This window comes from Panthera tigris, chromosome C1 (genome assembly GCF_018350195.1).
Source record: "Panthera tigris isolate Pti1 chromosome C1, P.tigris_Pti1_mat1.1, whole genome shotgun sequence".
In the NCBI taxonomy this organism is placed as follows: Eukaryota; Metazoa; Chordata; class Mammalia; order Carnivora; family Felidae; genus Panthera; species Panthera tigris.
This window is the reverse complement of record NC_056667.1, coordinates 57,847,712-57,869,448: the sequence shown is the minus strand read 5'-3', so window position 1 is coordinate 57,869,448 and position 21,737 is coordinate 57,847,712. Positions and strand designations below refer to the sequence as shown.

At 36.8% G+C, this 21,737-nt stretch overlaps 1 protein-coding gene across 2 annotated transcripts in view; it reads right to left on the bottom strand.

The window, feature by feature from the left end:
* The window catches only part of CTH (cystathionine gamma-lyase), a 29,480-nt gene extending 13,823 nt beyond the window's left edge, over positions 1 to 15,657 (bottom strand). Inside the window, exons 1-5 of one of the 2 annotated variants that reach the window (XM_042997556.1) lie at positions 15,596 to 15,657; positions 9,613 to 9,786; positions 6,469 to 6,550; positions 3,885 to 3,980; positions 2,014 to 2,123 (exon numbers count right to left, since the gene is read on the bottom strand). In XM_042997556.1, coding sequence (XP_042853490.1) covers positions 2,014 to 2,123; positions 3,885 to 3,980; positions 6,469 to 6,550; positions 9,613 to 9,780 — 456 coding nt within the window. In that variant the 5' untranslated portion in view covers positions 9,781 to 9,786; positions 15,596 to 15,657. Of the gene's footprint in view, positions 1 to 2,013; positions 2,124 to 3,884; positions 3,981 to 6,468; positions 6,551 to 9,612; positions 9,955 to 15,595 lie in introns of those variants that run through there. The other variant, XM_007089807.3, reaches the window with a different exon arrangement.
* Positions 15,658 to 21,737: the final 6,080 nt, after the last annotated feature.

The window sequence follows — 21,737 nt, the reverse complement described above, 5'->3', positions numbered from 1 at the left end:
TCAATAAATGACAATAGTTTATAACAATCCACTGCACAAACATACATCTCATATATTGTAACCATCTGGCAGACTACAGTGGAAGAGTGTAGGTGATGAAGTTGCAAGGTTTGAATCTGAATCCTAGGCCCCATTAATTTCTGAAAAGTCATAGCTAAGTAACTTACCCTCCATATTCCTCAAATTTTACATCTGTACAATGGGGTTGATAATATTTATCTTATGGAGTTGTTATAAAGATCAAATGAGATGTTACATAGAAGCAGAAAAGTGCTCAAGTTAATTATTGTAATTACTTTCCATGATAAAGAGGATGAATTTCAAAGACATAGTTCAGTGTCTAGGAATTTTGTTCTCAAAGGTAAATAACACAGAACACTAAGATTATTACAGCCTAGAATTTTCATTAAGGAGAACTACCCCTAAGCTATCAAACATATTCTAAATATTAACTTAAAAAGTGCCATATGCATTAGAAACTGTAAAATAAGTATCCAGAACTTGAACAGCATGGGTTTTAAAGTAAAGGAGAGAAGTTACACACAACAGAAAACCTGCTCACAGCTCATTTAAGAGACAGTATCATACCCCAAAACTTAGGGCAATTCAGGCACTGAATAGTAGATGCTTGATAGTGATTGAAAAGACCAAAGAAAAGAATTCTGTTTATTAAACAAGATGCCATTGCATTAAATGACATTACCTATAGCTTTCTTTTTAAAGGGGTTAATGATTCTTTATTACTATGTAAATGAGCAAGATATCTAGTTCAGTATTCTTCTGACTCAAGAGTTTTACCATGGAAAAGATAAGGGAGTTAATGCATATTCTATAAGAATTGAATTATTTTAAAAATAAAAAAATACTTTGGGTAAGAATTTATTACTCCCATTCACAATAAAAAATTAGTTAAAATAAAAATAAGTAAATAAATACCAAGTTGATTTTACAGGGACTTGAAAAATCTACTTCATATGACGAGGCAGATATTTCAGGGGGGAAAATGTATTAATTCAAGTCAGTAAAGAGCCACTACATAAAGTTCTGTTGACAAGAATTAACATACTCACAATTTGCTTTCCTCCCTTAGAAAGACTCAGACCAGCTATTTTAATAAGTATCTTTTCTCCTAAGCAAGATAAAAAACAAGTTCCTTTGAAAACAAACCTTAATCACTCAAAGCTCACCCCTGTGTTAATCTTCAAAGTAATAATTTGTGTGAGAAAAGGTTTTCGTTTTTTAGCATTCACCACAACATAATCTTAGATACAATTGAAACCTTTTAATCATTAGCAAAAAGTTGGAAAAGGCTGACTTATAAAAGACACTGGTCCTTCTTTTACCCATGCAGAATTTAAATGAGGCCCCAAAAAAGAATATCACATATGCCATTCACTCAGGCACAAAACACCTTCCGGTGGCATACAAGATTCCCAGGACGGAGGCTGAAGATTGTTTGTGGCCTATTCTCTACTTGTAACTATTATTTTGCTGAAGTATCACTTAGAATTCTTAAAAAGCCAGTATGCTGAGGGTTTGGGTCTGGCAAGCTTCCTTTTCTGCAATCCAATCTCTGTGATGACTGTTACCAGTACCAGCTTGATAATGCAGTACAGAATTGTATGCTTCTGCTAACAAATCTTTTTAACAGTTTTTATGTGTTAGATACAATCCTAAGCATTTCATAAGCCTTACTTCATCTACTTTACACAACCACCTTTCTATAAAGCAGGTGCAATTATCCCCATTTTGGAAATGAAGAAATTGAGACTTAGGTTAAATAATTTGCCCCTGATAATACACCAACTATGATACAGAGTTAGAACTTGAACCTTGCTATGAAATTCATGTTCCTGAACATCATGAGAAGCCAGACCTATCTTAATCTTGTTGATGGTTTCCAATGGCTTCTAATAAAATTTGTTGTGCATATTTAAATTATGTCCTCTAGTAAACAAAATTATAAAAACACAACATCACACAGAAAACAGACAAAACTGAAAACTAAGTTACCTTGGTTTCGGGTGTAAGGGCTGCCTCTAGCAACTTGGTCTTGGAACAATCAACAAAAGAAATCTTTAATCCAAATTCAGCTGCCACCTGCCTGAAGTACCTGTTTGTACCTGAGGCAGGAGAGAATCAGACAAAATGGAAAAGACACTGTACTGAGAAATATTTATTCCTTATAGGCATAAATACTTTAAAAATATAAGGAAGTGTCAATCACCAATAAAAACAAAATCAACAACAATTCTACTTTGGTCAAATAATTTAGCTATCTTGTATAATAAAGAAGATAAGGCTTGGATTTTAAACTAAGAGTTAAAGGGTCAAATTAAACACACTTGATATCTGCACCAAGTACATGAAGTGAAGCAGAAAATATTTCTGAAAGCATACAATCTCTGTTCTTTAAACATTAAGTGGCATGCATGCATCAGTATCTTTTTAACAATTTTTTCATAGTAATCAAATTTAAAATGACTGAACCACTGCCAGTAAAACGTTCAAAATAAATTTTCAGTCTGATTATGCTTTGATAATAGAAAAAAACAGGTTATTATTCTTTGTACTTTCTCAATCTTTTTGTTATGTGGTTCTAAAAGCTTTAATGATAAATGAGGCAAAAAAATCAAACTACTAGCTTATAGTTTTACAGTGAAAGAGAGAAGTCATTCAACCTAGAATAATTTCTTTCATAAACACTGTTCTGGATTTGATTTTTACATATGCAAATTTAAAGGAAAAATTTCTATTATTGCTAGTCAAGCAAAAAAAAAATACTCTATGACCAAAGATATACTGAACTTTGATGTTATAAAGACCAACCCTAAGTAACGTAAGATTGAAAAAGAATGTAAAGAATTGTTAAAAATCAACAGCAATTTTCAAGATTTTATACCTAAGTGTGCCAAGAGGTTTTTATAATGCATTATAAAAGCAACTAAGGGTTTGCTATTTTTATAATTTCTATTCAACAAACTATCATAGGGAACAACCATAAATACCAAGCAGTTGGCAAATTTCTAGGAGGGTTAAATGATTACTAAAAGTAAGATTTAACTTTTTGTTAATAGGAGATAGATAAAATAATATTCTAGAAGTTTCATTTTAATTATCTGGAAGCATGTGGAATATATATATATACATATATATATATATATATATATATATTTACAACATTTTTGCTATTGTTTTGAACACAAAATCAGTCTTGCTTACAGGGCAACCTGTCTCCTTTACCTTCTTGTCCACCACTTTAAATAACTTGCATTTATTTATTTATTTTTAAGTTACTCGCACTGAAATTGTTTAAAATTTGAAGTTCTTAAATTTGGATCCGTGATGGACTTCAAGAGGTAAGACTTCTTGACCCTAAACTTAAAATGATAAACATTGGGTGTAATCTTAAGTACACTTTTTGGGGGGAAAGGGGCCCATAGTTTTCGATAGATTCTTAAAAGGTTAAGTGTGTGGCAGGGATACAGGGGTGGGTAGAGGTAAACTCTTGAGAGTGACCTGGGTTATAGCTCATTCTCATTACAGGTAAAAATTCTAAATAACACTAGAATACTCTCTCTTTAAACACTATCTTCTCTGTAGTAGAATATATGTAGAAGGTAAATCAGGTCCAACATCCTCATTCTAGCAGTTTAAATAAAATTATTATTAAGCAATCTCTCTTATAAGCAGTTCCAGAGCATGGATCCTAAATGTTTATACTCTTCCTTTACCAGGTCTGGGCCAGCATGGAGGTGTCCCTCACACCTTTAAAAGATAATAAATAATCAATAAGCCTGGTAACATTGTTAATATAATTCTGGACCTACTTTATTGTCTTTAACATATCAGTTGACACAACATGAATGAGAGAGGTCACCTACCTCCATATACATCATCCATACAAATAATTTGGTCTCCTGCTTTTAAGAGATGGGTAATAGTCACAGTGGCTGCTAAACCTGAAGCAAAGGCCAAACCTAAAATAAAAGCCAAGTTAGAGTAAGCCAAAAAGTTAAACCTAAAAGTTGAAAAACACCTAGAGTATTTACTTGCTTTACTTTATGTACCTCTCTCTGCTGTTAAGGACAGCCATTACTACTGAGTCACCAGAAGTCCTCCAGTTAATAAAATTGCCAAATTCCCTTGCTGTTTAGGATAAAGTATCTTTTTTTTTTTTTAAGTTTATTTATTTCTTTTGAGAGAGACGGAGAGAGAGAGAAAGAGAGACAGAGAGAAGGGCAGAGAGAGAGAATCCCAAGCAGGTTCCACACTGTCAGCATGGAACCAGAGTCCAACTCAGGGCTCCATCCCATGAACCATGAGATCAGGACCTGAGCCAAAATCAAACACTGGACGCTTAGCCAATTGAGCCACCGAGGTGCTCCAAAGATAAAATATCTTTAACATAAAAATGTATAATTCTGCTTTCATTATAAAATTTAAACATTTCAAAGAAATAATTCTTTACAAAATTCTGAGATTAAAGGCCAATTGCCAATTAAGTTACAATTTAAAAATAACAAACTCTAAAAAAATTTCAAGCCTGAAGAACAGAGCTAAGATAGGATCACTCATTAACTATATGGATATCTCAAAATCAGACTTGAGATGTATCTGGTAAATTCTAAAAATTTGAGTTTTTGAAGATTTTTTAATGTGGAATCTCTTTTAAACAAATATGATCCTGAAATCTCATATAGAACAAAAATAATGAAAACAACTTAAAAACAAAACCTGGCATTGTATACATTAAACACTGTAAAAGAAAATATCCTGACAAAATGTCAATACATCACTGTGATGATAAAAATCACTATATGGTAGAAAGGATAATTCAATAACTTGAAAAATGTAATTATTATAAAATCTTCTCAGAAGTGTTTAGGTTGGGATTACAGTTCTCTTCTCAGCAGACCTGTGATCCAACAATGAATTCATATAGAAGCCTAAACTTTAAGCCCAGTTAAAAACAACCATGTTTTCTATATCCCACTTGAAAAACCTGTTGGCAAAACATATATAAATACTCAGCCTTTATACCTCCCACAGGAGGAAATAATGCTCCCCATACAGTACTAAATTATTAGTTTAGTGTTTAAAAAGAACTCCCCTAATGCAAACTAGTGCAGCCACTCTGGAAAACAGTCTGGAGGTTCCTCAAAAAATCAAAATTAGAAAGAACTACTCTACACCCCAGCAACTGCACTACTAGGTATTTAACCAAAAGACACAGGAGTGTTGTTTCGAAGGGGCACATGCACCTCAATGTTTATAACAGTGTGTCGACAATAGCCAAAGTATGGAAAGAGCCCAAATGTCCATCAACTGATGAATGGATAAAGAAGATGTGGTATATATATATAGAGAGAGAGAGAGAGAATAGAATACTACTTGGTGATCAAAAAGAACGAAATCTCGCCATTTGCAACAACATGGATGGAACTAGAGTATACTATGCTAAGCGAAATAAGTCAGAGAAAAACAAATATCATATGACTTCACTCATATGTGGAATTTAAGATACAAAACAGATGAACATAGGGAAGGGAAGCAAAAATACTATAAAGACAGGGAGGGAGCGGGACAAACCATAAGACTTTTAAATACAGAGGACAAAACTAAGGGTTGCTGGAGGCTTTGTGGGTGGGGGAGATGGGCTAAATGGGTAAGGGGCACTAAGGAAGAGACTCGGAATGACCACTGGCTGTTATACATTGGGGATTAATCACTGGAATCTACTCCTGAAATTATTGCACTATACGCTAGCTAACCTGGATGTAAATTTAAAAAATTAATAATAAAAAAAACCTCCCCTCATCCAAAACAAAAGGAAACCCCCCCAAAAAATCCCAACAGCCCATATTAAGATTTCTAACCCCTACACTCTTGCAATGAGAAAACTCAGAAGACTCTTATTTTCTATTCACTATTCTGCCCTCATTTAGTAACATTTATATAAAAAGTACAAAGATGATTTAATGGTAATCCACTCCTCTCATGAAAAAAAAAAGATTCAAGGAGTTAATCCCTCATCTCTGAGGTCACATTATCAAGGGTACCTGGGTATTGCAAATGTTCCCCGATGTTATTCTCAAGCATTATTAGGTGACTGAACCAGAGTATAAGAAAGTTTATATTCTCAGAGGCAGTGTTATAAAACTCAGTTAATATTTATCTATTTACACTGACAGCTCCAGATGGAGAGTGTATTTACACGAATACTAGATGGCAAATTCTGCCATTTTGCCTCTAATCATATTTATTTTTACCTAATAATTACACATACGCATATCACGCCATCTGTGGGAACTTAGACAAAAAAATTCAATGTCTTAGTTAAATAAAAGTTTTTAGGTAGCTAATCCTTACTTCTTTCCAATTTAAAATTCTGTGTCTCTATGATTTTGTCTACACAGAGAAGACTGGGTTCTAGGCTTCACAAACTTTGAAATGGAAATCACTTACTGTACTTGGCCCCATCTAGTGCTGCCACTGCTTTTTCCAAGCAATTCCTGGTGGGGTTTCCAGAACGACTATATTCAAAACCCTGAAGAAAAGAAATGAGAGTTAATCCTAAGAGATTTAAGTTTAGTTATCAGTGTCCTAACACAGCCACCTCCACAACTACAGGTTCATTCTACCATAATGAATTTCTACTATTTAGTTATGACATGTCTTGCCATTAAACAGGAACAATACTGTGGCTGCAGCCAGTGTGATTAGAATTAGGTATCTGCCGCTTATGAGCTGTATGCCAAATAGGTAAGTTACTTAACGTTTCCTAGAGTGAACTCAGTACCTATGAAATGGGAATAAAACACAGAAAAATAATTCGTAAAACTGTTGTGATGATAAAACTATGTAATGTATAATACATTTGCTCCATGGTGACTGGCACATGCTAACTACTAGAAAAGTGGTTGTTTTTATTAGTAGTAGTATTACTATGTTAGACTCACCTTTACCCGTTCACCTGGGGGCATCAGGAAAAGGGAATCACCAGAGCAAACAGACTAAACTTACTTCTACCCTATATTTCATTTTCTAAGAAATCAGTGGTACAAGTCCTGTTTAGCAACCTACAAGAAACTATCAACAGATCCCACAAATGCTCAAAGTTCAGATCTTGGCTCTCCAGAGCAACTCGAAAATATGGAGAGTAATTCTTGGCAAAGTGGCTACACACAATTTTTTTAATTCGCTCCTTTTACATGCACCGTACTAGCTATGTTCATCTAGTCATTTCATTTAATCCTCGTGCTCTGCTTTTACAAAAGTGAAGCCAAAGACCATGGAGAACATCAGAGCCAGTATTCAAACCCAGGATGTAAACATTGACTAAAAATATAATTTTCTCCCCATGCCTCATATACCACATAACAAAACACATTGTTTCTGATTTGGGAGCCCAGGTATTAATAATATATACACATATATATATATTTTTAAGTTCTGTTGCTTTGTCTGTTTCCTTGTTTTTGACAAACTGAGTTGACCTTTTTTATAGGGTTCTAAGATATCTTCCACCCTCCCTCCCATCACCTCCTTGATGTCACCTGCAGCTGTACTCCCCAGACAAAAAAATGTTTGGATTCATGTGGCCACTGCCACAGAAAGGCACCCCATGTTTCCATAATTATTCACTGCAGAGATTTAACTTTTTTTGCGGGGGGGAGGGAAGGAGAAGTATATCTCAGTGGCAAATTCCCACCCTCTCACCCATTCTATGGCTTTCCAAATGGAACAGGAGAAATAGATGCTTCTCATTCAGCTCCTCAGATTGTCTTTAGCGCTCTCAACTGAGTTTTTAAAGGTATTAACAGGATTTTACCTGGATTTTACCATCCCTGCTGGCTCTCTGAAAATACTTAATTATTAATATCTAGTTAAATGGTTAATTTTCCACCAAGAGCTCAAGATTGGGCAGCCACACATTCATAAAATCCTACATCAGCAACAGACTGCATGCTTGGAAAACAGATTGTATAACACGTTTTGATTCCAAAATACAGTAGCTAGAAGTATCCTAAACCAACTGTAGAAATGCTCTTTGAATTCTATCTCACAGGGGCTCAGTAGGTTAAGTGTCCAACTTCGCCTCAGTGGCTCAGTCTCTCAGTGGCTCAGTAGGTTAAGTGTCCAACTTCGCCTCAGATCATGATCTCACGGTTCCTGGGTTTGAGCCCTCCTTTGGGCTCTGTGCTGACAGCTCCGGGCCTGGAGCCTCCTTCTCACACTCTTCACTCTCTCTCAAAAATAAATAAACTTTTTTTAAAAAAAAAGGTTTTTTTGAAAGGAATTCTACCTCACAAAACAAAGAGTTAAGTTTAAAATAATTTTTCTAGATTTATATAACATAACACAATAAAGAGGTTTTTGAAATATAATCAAGGCTTTGGACCTAACAAGGTTTATTTAATCAATTTCCTTAAAAGCTCAGCAATTTTAAATACTTCAAGATCCCGTCAATGTGTTATCAAAAGGGAGTAACAAAAAGAATCCTCCTTCAGAGCCTTTTAAGTCATTTATCTCTAACTCTGGGTCAGTTCCTTCTGTATAAAACTTGTATAATACCTGTCCTGCCCTCTGACCTGGGGGAAGTGTGAATGTGAACACCGTGAAATACCCACCTACTGAACAATTATAATGTACGATAAAGCTTAACATATGTATCAACAATTCATGTGGTGAATACTATTATTAACCCATTTACTCAGGATCAACCTGAGGCTTGGATAGGTTAAGCAACTTGCTCAAGGTCACCCAGATCAGAAGAAGTGGTGTTAGAATTCAAACCTAGCTCCTCTGACCAGGTGATTTGTGCTCTTAATCACTAAGCCTCACTGCATAAATGATGCAATGGGTTAGATTATTACTAGTATTATTGGAGTAGAGCAGAGTGTAGCCTAATGTCTAAAAGCAGGGTTCTAGAGCAGAGTTGGAATCCTAGCTCCACCACTTACTAGCCATGTGGCCTTGGGCAATAGTTACTTAACACTTTTAAATGTTTCTTCCTGAGAAAAATGAATACCTAGTTCACACTAGGGCTGTTGTGAGAATTATCCCAGAGCATACCTGAAATACATATGATATACTATGTGTAAGTCTGTATCTAGCCCATAGCAAGTACTCAATAACTATTAATAACAATACAGCCTTTGGGCATGATCTTGATTCTAGGTGAGTTATCAGATCCCGAGTTTTTTGGTTTTTTTTTTTGGTTGACTCCCTAGTATGTCTTTATAATTTCTGCTGCTGAAAGTAATTCAACAAAGTTATGACCCTCAGTTTTGAAGTGCAAATTTCCCAAAATTACATGAATTTCAGTTTAAATCTACATGGCAAGTTGGACATACTGTTCCTTCCAGTCCTGCTTTATCAAAAGAAATGTGATCACTTGACCATCAAATACAAAGATTTAATGCAAGGAAGATTACAGGTGTAGTAAACATCTTTTGGGGATGCAAAGTGGCTACACACAATATTTTTTTTAATTTGTATAAGCCATCTTATAAATTATTTACATGCCTTTTTATGTATAAGCCATCTCTCATTTCCCGCCCAACCCTTGACCCCATCCACCCACCTCCCCAGCCAGACCCAGCTCACCGAGTGATGGCCGGGAGCCTCTTGCTTGAACGTGGTGGACAGTGAAATGGGGGGCACCACAGCATGGGAGGTCCATTGCTCGGGTTCCTGGCCCACATGGATGGCCTGCGTGGCGAAATGTTGGAAGCGAGGCTGGAAACCGTACAGGGAGGCGTCTTTTTCCTGCATCCTGAGCTGCGCGGGAGGGAAAGAGAAAGAAGGCGAGGAAGATAAAACTAGACAACTGGTACGACGGGCCTGAAAGAGACACAAGACTAGACGAACGAGAGCCAAAGAAACGGCGGGTGAACCACCGCGAGCGCACAAAAACCGGGCTCCCCGATTCAGTGCCTGACACTTTAGTAGCCGGCCGGGAGCTTTGCGTTCACCGCAGGCGGAACCAGAGAGACCCAATGAGCTAAGGCCCCGACGCGACCCCTGTTCCTCATTGGCCGGAAGCGGAGGCGTTGCCTGGAGCGTCGTTGGGACCGCCCTTCCCCGTGCTGAAAGTGGAGTGAAGCGGGAGTCAGTGTGTCCACGTGGTGTTAGTCCCTGCGGGCGAAATTCCTGAGTCCGGCCCTGCGGGAGGCTGCCATACTGGCTCCAGAGAGCCACTGAGGCGTCTGTGTGACCTCAGGGCAGAGGTTCGCCGGAGACCGGGAGAAAGGCTGGCTCAGTTTGAAACCGAGTAACCTGTAAACAGGCCACACAAATAGCTTCCCCTTACTGTGTAGCCAGTGTCCCTGACCCCATCCCCAACCCCCTTTGCCCTAGGGCGATCTGACCTGACGCTAGCAACCAAATGGAGATTCCAACGAAAACCGCCGCGCAATCTGCCATATCTGCCGCTTGGATTCTCATTAACTTCGGCAGCCTGCCTTTTAAAGTACACTGAACTTCGTAATGACCCAGTACTTGCAATGATGGAAACATGAGTGAGGGTCATATTTTTCTTAAGGGCAAAGCTGCTGTAGTGAGGATCTCTAATCAGAACTTTGGCAGCTTAATTTGAGCTTAAAATTAAAAGCTTAAAAGCCGAATTTGAGTTTTTTTCGAGCATCATTTTCTTCTTTTCAAGACCCGGAGAAACTCTCCCTGATGAAAAAGAGTGTGTGGCTTCAAAAAACTTATTGGAGCCTGAAATCCTTACAGAAAATGACTTCACTGTTGCACAATTGACAGCCACATCCTGGTAGGAAAAAGGAAGCAATCCCCTGTGGCGATTTACTACTCACCTGCACCCAGAGTCCTACTCTCAAGGATCACTTATTTAAAAGAAACAACAAAAATCTCCTTGTTCCCTAAACAATACAGATTTGACCTACTTACTATTGTGACTGTTTTCTAGGATTGGGGAATTTTGGAATATTTCTGTTCCCACAAAATATTAGCTAAAGATCTGAAAACTTTATTAAGCCATCAAGAAAGAAGAGATTACAGAATAAACAGTTCTTAAAATTTTACTGGAAAGACCAAGGCAATTTGCTTTTAAAATTAGCTTCAGGGACACTCAGCCATTAAACACTAGAGGAGCAGTGTGAGAGGGTCTGAAAACTTTTAGAGGCCTACCAAAATGTGTATGCCTGGGAGAAAAAAAAATGGATGGACTCCAAAACACTAATAGATATTAATATCTATTTAATTAATATTTTCTATTTAAAATATAGCATGTCAACTCAAGAGGTATATGTAACTATACATGGGTATGTTTTTATGTGATATGCTTAGGGACCGGGAGGTTCTAAATAGTCCTCATTAGTTTACCTCCTAATATTTATGAGCAAAACCTGAATTGTATAAATATGGATTTTTTTTTTTAGTGTTACTGTAAGAAAAGATTCTTTAAAAGATAGCACCAATATAAATGTTCTATGTTATGCCTTCTTTTACTCTTATAAACTGAGGAGATTGGGGGTGCCTGGAGCGGCTCAGTCAGTTAAGCGTCCAACTTTGGTTCAAGTCATGATCTTTCAGGTTCGAGCCCCACAAGTTGGAGCCCCGCGTCTGGCACTGTGCTGACAGCTCAGAGCCTGGAGCCCGCTTTGGATTCTGTGTCTCCCTCTCTCTGCCCCTCTCCTACTCAAGCTCTGTCTCTCTCTCTCAAAAATAAGTAAACGTTAAAAAAAATTTTTTTAAACATTAAAAAAATAAAATTAAAAAATTGTTTAATAAATAAATTGAGGAGACTTTCTTTGATGATCGCTTAGTATTCTGTATCAGGGATTCTTATGACTCATGAATTGTAGGAATTTATCTTTCATATGTATTCCTACATGTGTGTGAAGATGAGCCAGGACGTTCTATATACCTGTTTTTTGCCATTTTTAATATCAAAAGAATAGAAAACAGCTTAGCTTCCAACCATAGGAGACTGGTCAGTCAGTTATGGCATAGTTCTGTGATAGGTACAGTTTGGCAGAGAAGCAGGAGGAGATGAGATGAGGCGGTATGATGTGATCTCTAATTTCTGAGACAGCAAAGCAAAGTATATGTTATGCTTCCACTTTTGTCAAAAGAGTATATAACGTGCTGCATTATTTTTAGACAGATATATATGATTTAATGTGTATAAAAATCGTTCTGGTAGTAGAGACCATGGATCTGTAGTAGAAAGAGAACGTTCTTTATGTTTTATTTGCTTTGGTGTTCAAGTTTTATGCCATGGGCATATTTTACCTTTTCAACAATAATAATACCAAAAGTCCTAAGTTTGAAATTGTAGTTAAGCAAGTTATTTAGCAAAAAAGTTTTTAAATAAATATAAAAGGTAGCCGCTTTATAGTAAATGCTACATAGTTTGGGGTGTATGCTAATTTTTCATGTAAATTAGCTTGTAAACAGCAAAATAGCATCAACATACCTACTGAAATACTATTAATTCCTCCTGAGACTGAGATTCAGCATGGGCATATATTTTAGAGGAAATGGGAGACTTCTCATTGTTTATATGTTTTCACTCTTTAATCGTTTTATGTAACACAAAGTTCATTATTACTTTTATATATATACTTTGTAAAAACTATGAAAATGTCACTGTGCTTCTTGCATATATACACAGAGACCTCAACTACTCTCATTAAAGGCAGGCTGTAAATAAAATACTGTGACTGAATAGCAAAAACAGCACAGTAAGGACCCTGGAGGGATGTTCACATACTACGTTATTATTGTCAGTTTACATATGGGAAATGATTAGATCTATTTTGTTTTACCTCAAAGGAAGAAAAGTTTTGCTCTTCCTTAGGCTTTTGCCAATGAAATTATTAGAAGGGAATTTAGGGCATGGGGAGAAATCCTGAGGAACAGTGCACAAGTCCTTAATTTGTGGGTTTGTAGATCACTGCAGCCGGCCAAAGCCCTCCAGGTGACACCCACTTTCACTTGCTGGTGAGAACAACTTTTAAAAATAACATCAAAAAGAAGCAATCTGGTTTTGACATGACATAACTGAAAGTGACGTATCTTGAGAATGAAAGATTTAATACTGTTGATGGGATTACTAAATGTAATATCAAGAGAGACATTGGACAGTGAGTTTCTAACACAGTTGCTTTGTTTGAATGATGAGATGCAGAAAACAGAAGCGACATGCTCATGCTAACATATACAGTGAATATCTAATCTGAGAATAGAACAGAACTTCATTGGGATAAGAAGAAAAAAAAAACACAGAAATCATTAGATTTCTCCTCAGTTTCCTCCTCTGTAAAATGAGGAAAATATTAATACTTGACAGTTCTCAAAAAAAAAAAAAAAAGTCCTTAGAAGCTCACGGCAGGGCAGAGATAGGGTAAGGGCAAATAGACTGAGTGAATAGCACATAGGTCAGAAAGCCACTTTTTTATATTTTTAATATTTCAATATCTTTGCAAAAGAATACTATTCTTAGGCCATGTGGTCCGACAGAGAAAGTGGGCGAGGTCTTTTTGCACAGCTCATAAGCCATCACAGAGATAAAATATAAGACATAAGATAAGGTGACTTGAACTATCCAGACATGCAGAAGTCTTATTCAACTGGTGACACAATTGAAAAGCTCTTGACTTTCTTGCTGACAATTTTATATCACAGAGAAAACATTTTAAAGGAAGAGAGAAAGGGAAAACATTTAAATTCTCCATGTTTCAGGAATGTCTGGCTTACCGCAGAGCAGTTAACCTTCCTGGTGGCCAGTGGCACACCCCCACGTTATTTCACCAACCCCAGCTGAGAACCATGGCGCTTGGAACTAAAAGACTGCTCTGAAGTTAGTCTTTCCAACAAACAAAATGGATTGGTAATGGATAAAATGGAGAACTGTGCCTCTAGGAATATCTGTACAAAACAAACGGTTCTGTGGCCAAACGCATTTGGAAAACACCACGTAATCAGCCATGTTTAGATTCCTAATGCCTGCTATTGGCATGACAAAAGGTCAGAGAAGTGTAAGAGCAGGAAACCAAGTAAGAAATATTTAAAAAGGGAAAACTCTTTTTTTCCATATGCCTCTTAAGATGTACTCTTCCTATGGCCCCTTTCCCATTTCTGCTGTAACTGTGTTCGGTTAGCAATTTAAAATGAGCTTCTCTGCAGTTTTTAAAATATTTAAGAAAAAGTATAAAATAATTCTAGTGTAAAAGAAGACAGATCAAGGGGCATCTCTGTGGCTCAGTTTGTTAAGCATCCGACTTCAGCTCAGGTCATGATCTAACAGTTTGTGGGTTTGAGCCCCGTGTCAGGCTCTGTGCTGACAGCTCAGTAGGCTGGAGCCTACTTCAGATTCTGTGTCTCCCTCTCTCTGCCTCTCCCCCACTCAATCTCCATCTTTCTCTCTCTCTCTCTCTCTCTCTCTCTCTTTCTCCCTCAAAAATAAAAACATTAAAAATAATTTTTCTTTAAGAGAAAAGAAGTCAAGAAAGTAGTAGAGGAACTCCAACTCTTCCACTATTTTTTTTTAATGCAAAAAGGAATGTAGTATTTTAAGATTCTTTCCTCTGATCCTTTAAACCAATCACAAATCCCTGGGATGTCCACAATTGGTTAGTTTATTTTCTGAATGGCCACTACAGCTACAGTAGGCTTTCACCACTCTTTTTCAAACCCCTACCCCAGGACTCTCTTCCTTCTTCTCTTCTTCATACCTTCACAGAAAAGTTAAGTGTGAGCTCACTTAAATTTCCTTTCTGTGCCCCCGCTTTTATCACCCCTTTATTGTACTTGTCTTATCTGAAGATCACACTCTTATAATAATAATAGTTATAATAACTACCTTTTGTTGAATGCCTTGCTTATTCTAAGGGCTCTGCATAATTACAGTTGAACTTTGAGCAATGCAAATTTTAGGGTGGCTGATACTCCCCACTCCATGCTGTCAGAAATCTGCATATAACTTTTGACTCCCCCAAAACTGAACTACTAATAGCCTACTGTTGACTAGAAGCCTTGCTGATAAGATAAAGTCGATTAACACGTATTTTGTACATTATATGGACTATATATTGTATTCCTACAATAAAGTAAGCTAGAGAAAAGAAAATGTTATCAAGAAAATCGTAGAAAAGAAGATGCATTTACATTACAAAACCACATATAGGGGCACATTACAAAAACCACATATAGGGGCACCTGGGTGTCTCCGTTGGTTAAGCGAACCACTTTGGCTCAGGTCATGATTGGCTTAGGTTGGTGAGTTAGGGCACCACATGGGGCTCTATGCTGGCATTGGAGAGCCTGCTTGGGATTCTCTCTCTCTCTCCCTTTCTTTCTGCCCCTTCCCTATGCATACTCTCTCTCCCTCTCAAAAATAAGTAAACTTAAAAAAAGAAAGCCACATGTACGTGGACCCATGCAGTTCAAACACATGTTCAAGGACCAGCTATAATTTCTAATCCTCAGAACAGTTTCAGAGGGTGGAAATTACCTCAATTTTATAAATGAGTAAACTGAAGTTCAAAGAGGTTATATAACTAGCTCCAGTCATAGAGTCAGTGGATGAAGATTCTAAGACTCCAGATCCTATCCTTACCTTCTTCTCCTACATTTTATTATATTCTTCCAGCCAACTCCTTACCCTCAGGGTGCAACCATGCTCAAACTCCTCCTGTTTAAAAAAAAAAAAAAATCCTGAATCTCTTCATCCTTCTCTAGCAACAACCCTAATTCCCTTAATCTTTTCATAATCAATGCATCTTTTAAATGTTTTTGTGTTTTAAATGTTTTTTGTGCCCATTGCAGCATTCTTGATCAGGTTCTACTGTGTACTTCACTCTGTTCCCTTTTCAGTTGACATTGCACATTATGGGCAGAATCATTTTTCTAAAGTACAGTTTTGACCATGTCAGCACTCTCGAGTCCCTCCTCCTAAGAAAGGACTTTGTGGGGCGCCTGGGTGACTCAGTCAGTTAAGAGTTTGACTCTCGATTTTTGCTTTGGTCATGATCTCACAGTTTGTGAGATCAAGACCCTTATTGGGCTACACGCTGATGGCAGGGAGCCTACCTGGGATTCTCTGTCTCTCCTTCTCCCTCTCTCTCTCTCTCTCTCTCTCTCTCGCTCTCGCTCTCGCTCTCACTCTCTCTCTGCTCCTCCCCTGCCCATGCTCTCTAAATAAATAAATAAATAAATAAATAAATAAATAAACTTAAAAAAAAAATGACTTTATCCCTAGAGCTATATATGCATGTTTGGCAACTACCAACATTAACCTATATTCATTCTTCATTAATTTATTCATTCAATAAACAACTATTCAATGCCAATTATGTGCAATCACAATGCTTTGTCTTGTCTTACGTCTTTTACCTGTCACCTGGACTATTTGTAATGCTTCCATTCAACCAGAAAGAACATTAAAAGTTAAGGCACAAAACTTCATGGTCTTTCCTGCCTAGAAAAAGTTTAAATTCCTTTATCTGGTGTCCCAGAACCTTGGTTATCTTGCCCATCTTGTTGGGGAATGTCATTGAAAAGACATGACTGCCAGTTGAGTTGTGAGTTGGATCCCAGCACTTGCAGGCTCCCTACTCCTTGCCCTGTTCTTGGAATGTGGGTTCTGCTTCTCCTTCCCACTCCCAGAGCCTGCTCCAAGAACACAGCCTTGAGCTAGAGATGTGGTGTTGAGAACACCTACACAGTATATGTGACTAAACCCAGTTAAGGCCTCTATAAACTTTTAAAGATTTGGTGGGTGGGTACAGGGATCTATTTGTCTTGTCGCCTCCCGAGACAAGCCTCATATGTAAGTTCTCTCTGCTTATTAAAATTGCCACTACCAACCTCTAGTGGCCTGCCTCTTTCTTCTGGTCTCTCCCTGTCCTCTGAATATAGGGTCCAGTTTCAGATTACAACAGAGAAGTTTCTTAGAAGGTTGCAAACCAACACATCCCTACTCTTCTCCAGCCACACCAAGCTATACCTATTTGAATATGCCAATGTCCTTTCATGATTATGGGTCTATATTGTTATCCTGGGATTTTCTTCCCCCTTCTTCACCAGGTGAACTAACTCATATATATCTCAGGTCAAGCTTTTCCTCTTCTGGCAAAATTTATCTGAAGCTGCTATCCCTAGAGTTAATTACTTCCCACAGACGTGGGTTCCATAACAGTTCTTAGTGTTTTTAATTGAAATTTCTTGTCTAAATGTCTTTTGCTAAATTATATATTCCTGGAAGGAAGGGAGCAATATTTTGTCTTAGTATCACCAGCACCTACATCTGTTTCTGGCATAAAAAAATGTTCAGTAAACTTTTATTAAATGACAGAATAAACACTAGGCAATCAAGGGAATACCAGCACGTAGTCTTTGTCCACAAAAAGTCTAAAAAGTAAATAGTGGAAGCACACCAGTATTGCCACACTATTTACTGTGTTTTTTACTTGTTTTAAATAAAACTAACTTCTTTATAAGGGAACTTTGTTCCCAAGTGAATTATAAAGAGCTGATTATAAGACAGCTGTAGATATATCCATAGATCTTTGGTTGTCTGTACGAGTGATTTTTCTGAAGTACAAATCTGACCATAGAAAGAAATTAATGTGAAAATATAGGGAGAGTTGTTAAGAAGCAGTGGAAAATGGGAGAATAGGAAAAAAGTAAGCTAGCAGATTAAACTGTTCTTCCAATGGTTGTAGTTCAAGAAAAAGGAGGAGAAAAGATAAGCATAATATTTGCTGTTGCTCTTAGGTCTTCTGTCATCAAGTTATCACTCATATACTTTGTCTTCTACATGACTTTTATCTAATCATCAACAAAACAAATTATTCAACCTGAAAGACCATTGGGTAATTTTATGCAATAACATTGGAGCACTGTTGAATTCCTCATACCGTAGTGTTTATTCTAAATGGGCAGAAAGTCATGTTCCTTCATTTATAAATCCATGGTTATTTATTAAAAAATTCCTTTAACCTTTGCAGAAAATTTTTCATGACAAGATATATTCCCTGAGATACCATAAACAGAAATTCTAAGTCCATTTATTTGTGCTAAATGTTCACTTATTAACAGAAACTTAAGCAAAAGATTGAGTCACAACTATTAGGGTTGATAATATCACCATCCAGTCATTCAATGAACATTATTTATTGAATTCAAACTATGTGCCAAGTACTGTGCAAGATGCTGGGTACATATAGATACAGTGATAAGCAGAATACACATAGTCCCCAACCTCAAAGACCAAACAAATAATCTTAACATGTTTCTTAACACAGAAAGTCATTTTTAAAAGACATTCTTACTTGTTATGTCATCACCCAACTGATATTATGAACGATCCTTCCATTTTAACCATTAAAGACACAAGTATTTTCACTGGCTTTCACCACTGTGTCTCTGATGGATTACTGTCTTGGCCTCCCTTTTCCAGCTTACACTCCATACAACACAGCAGCCTGAGTGATCATTTCAATATATAAGCCAAAACACGTCCTTCCTCCTTAATACTTTTACTCTTAACACTCAGGGTAAAAGCCAAAGTTCTTAAATTGTCCTACAAGACCTTAAATTGCTCTCATCTCCTACTCTTCTGCCCTCCATTCACAGTGGTCTTCTTGTTGTTCTTTGAACAAGCCAGACATGCTCCTGCCTTAGGGCCTCTGCACCAACTGTTCCCTCATTCGGTGTACCTAAAGGACCCTTCCTCCAAATAGTCCATGGATGATAACTTTACCATCTTCAGGTCTTTGCTCAAATGCCACCTTATCCTCAGTAAGATTACCCTGACCACACTATTTATTTAGTGTTTAAAAATTTTTTTAATGTTTATTTATTTTGAAAGACAGAGCATGATTGGGGGAAGAGCAGACAGAGAGGAAGACAGAATCCAAAGCAGGCTCCAGGCTCTGAGCTGTCAGCACAGAGCCTGATGCAGGGCTTGAACCCATGAACCGTGAGATCATGACCTGAGCCAAAGCCACACGCTTAATCTACTGAGCCACCCAGGTGCCCCTGACTATACTATTTAAAATCCCAACCATTTTCTCCCCCAACTCTGATCTCCCTTATTTTGCCCTAAATTTACCATAGCATTTGTTGGCTTCTAGCAGACTACATAAATTCCTTATTTATTATGTTTATTAGATATTATCTTTCTCCTCACTAGAATTAAAATCCTTGGGACAATACTTTTTATCTTGTTTACTCACATATATCAGCAGCTAGTACAGTGTCTGGTAGATACTAGGTATGCTATAACTATTTATTGAATAAATAAACATAGAAAAACTACTGCATTCCAGTTACATAAAAGGCAGACTACTTTTTACTTGTGTATTGATTCAGACAAATTTATTAAGCATAAGTCATGACTTAGACACTCAAAGTAGAAGGTGAAGATGAATAGAACCAGGTTCTTTCCATGCAAGTATTCATATACACACTAGTGGGAGAAACACATAATTTCATTTTGTCAGGTTAAGTATCACAATAGAGGATACCATATGAGCACAGAAGTCAGAGTAGCTAAGTTTTGGAGATGCTCATAGGATGCAGAGAGATAATTTCAGTTTATAATAATTGCACTCATTGTATGGCTGTTTGTGGGGGGTGATAGGAATCTTGCCCTAAGGAGGCTGGATGTATAAAATCCAGTTACTGGAGGTCTGGAATTAACATGCTTGAATTAAAATTCTAGTTCTACTCCGTGAGAGTTCTGTGATGTTGGGAATAACATCAAATATATCTTACAAACACTATTATTACTTATCTTGACACAAGAGGTGCTATAACAAACACTCTTACATATCGATTTAAAATAAAGAACTCATCAAAGCAATAGATTTGCTTCACCTTTATGGACAAAAGGAAAAGAATAAATTCTAAGGCCCTTCTGTCTAAAAGACCAAGCTGATCAATTTTTATACCTTTAGAAATCAGAGGTGTTCATCTGAGTACTATTACTGGAGACAACCAGTTAACAAGTGAAACAGGCAATACAACAAGCAAAGCTCTTTAGAGAATAAAGGATGCATTTCATATGCATTTCATATAATCTTTGAAGCTTATGTATATTAAATAACTTATTTTCCTGCTAATATCAAAAGGGTATTTTTAAAGTAACAGAAAAGTGAACAGGATGATTATAAGTATAAATTCTCTATTGTGTCTATATATTAGGCAAAGACAGGTATTCTTGAGATGTTCTCAAGTTGATGCCTTTATAAGCAGCTTAAACTAGATTCACTGTTCAGAATTCTGTCTACACTCTGCAGCCTCAGAAAGAACAATTTCCTTTTCTTTACCTCTATAAATTCCTTTCACTTATGGTTGTTCACTAGGATGCCTTGCATTTTTAAAGGCCAAATACAGGGATTACTTTTGTTGGCACTGAGTAAAAAGTATAAAGAAAATGAAAACTTATTTAAAATTGCAAAATGTATGCATTTTTAACAACTGGAATATGTGACATGGAACACTCTGCTTCTTCGTCTAGTTTTGGAGGATATTAAGTGAATTAATGCAGTAACATTTTTCTTTTTTAATTTTTGTTTATTTATTTTATTTGAGAGAGAGAGAGAAAGTGCAAGTGGAGGAGGTGGAAAGAGAGAGAGAGAGAGAGAGAGAGAGAGAGAGAGAGAGAGAGAGAATCTTAAGCAGGCTCCGCGCTCAGAGCTGAGCATCACACGGGACTTGAGCCTATGACCCGGGATCATGACCTGAGCCAAAATCAAGAGTTGGATGCTCAACTGACTGAGCCACCCAGACACCCCACAAGTAAAGTTTCTAGAACAGTAACTGGCACACAGTAAATGCTCAATAAATGTTATCTATTATAATCATGCATAATCTGTTTGCCAAAAAATGTACTCCCAAAGAGGTAGAAAAAATGCTAACAAGTCCAGTAAAAGTGTTGTGAAGAAATCTCATGTGTTGATTCACTCTGATTTTTAAAACCAAATCAAGACAAAAATATTTATTGAGTACCTACTATATACAGAGCACTATACTTTGCCCTATGTTTATAAGTTATTATCAGTTTCATATTTGGCTTCTAATTTCGCCACAGATCCTTAGGGAGAGGTCCTAGAAATCTTAACATGCTAGAACAGCAGTTTAACAATGACAAAACAAAAACTACAATAATAAGTACATGCATGTTTAAAAAAAAAATTAGTTTCCAAATACTTATTTCACCTCCCCTCCTCCCATATATCTTTTGCCCTTCTCTTTTGAATTTCAGTGAACTTCTATAAGAAATTTTGATAATCGAATTAAAAGATACAATTTCATTAAAATATCTGAAATCTGGAAATTTTTGATTATTTGTATTAAAAGGATTTTAAAAATTAAAAGAATAGGGGCACCTGGCAGACCCAATCAGTAAATAGAGCATGCAGCTCTTGATTTTGGGGTTGTGAGTTCAAGCTCCACGTTGGTAATAGAGTTTACTTTAAGAAAATAAAATAAAGTAATAAAATAAAATAAAATAAAATAAAATAAAATAAAATAAAACAAAACAGTAAGATCTTGGAGAGGCGCCTGGGTGGCTCAGTCAGTTAAATGTCTGACTTCGGCTCAGGTCATGATCTCCTCACAGTTTTTTTGTTTTTTGTTTTTGTTTTTTTTTAATTTTTAATGTTTATTTAGTTTTTGAGAGAGAAAGAGAGAGAGAGAGAGAGAGAGAGAGAGAGAGAGAGACAGAGTGTGAGTGGGGGAGGGGCAGAGAG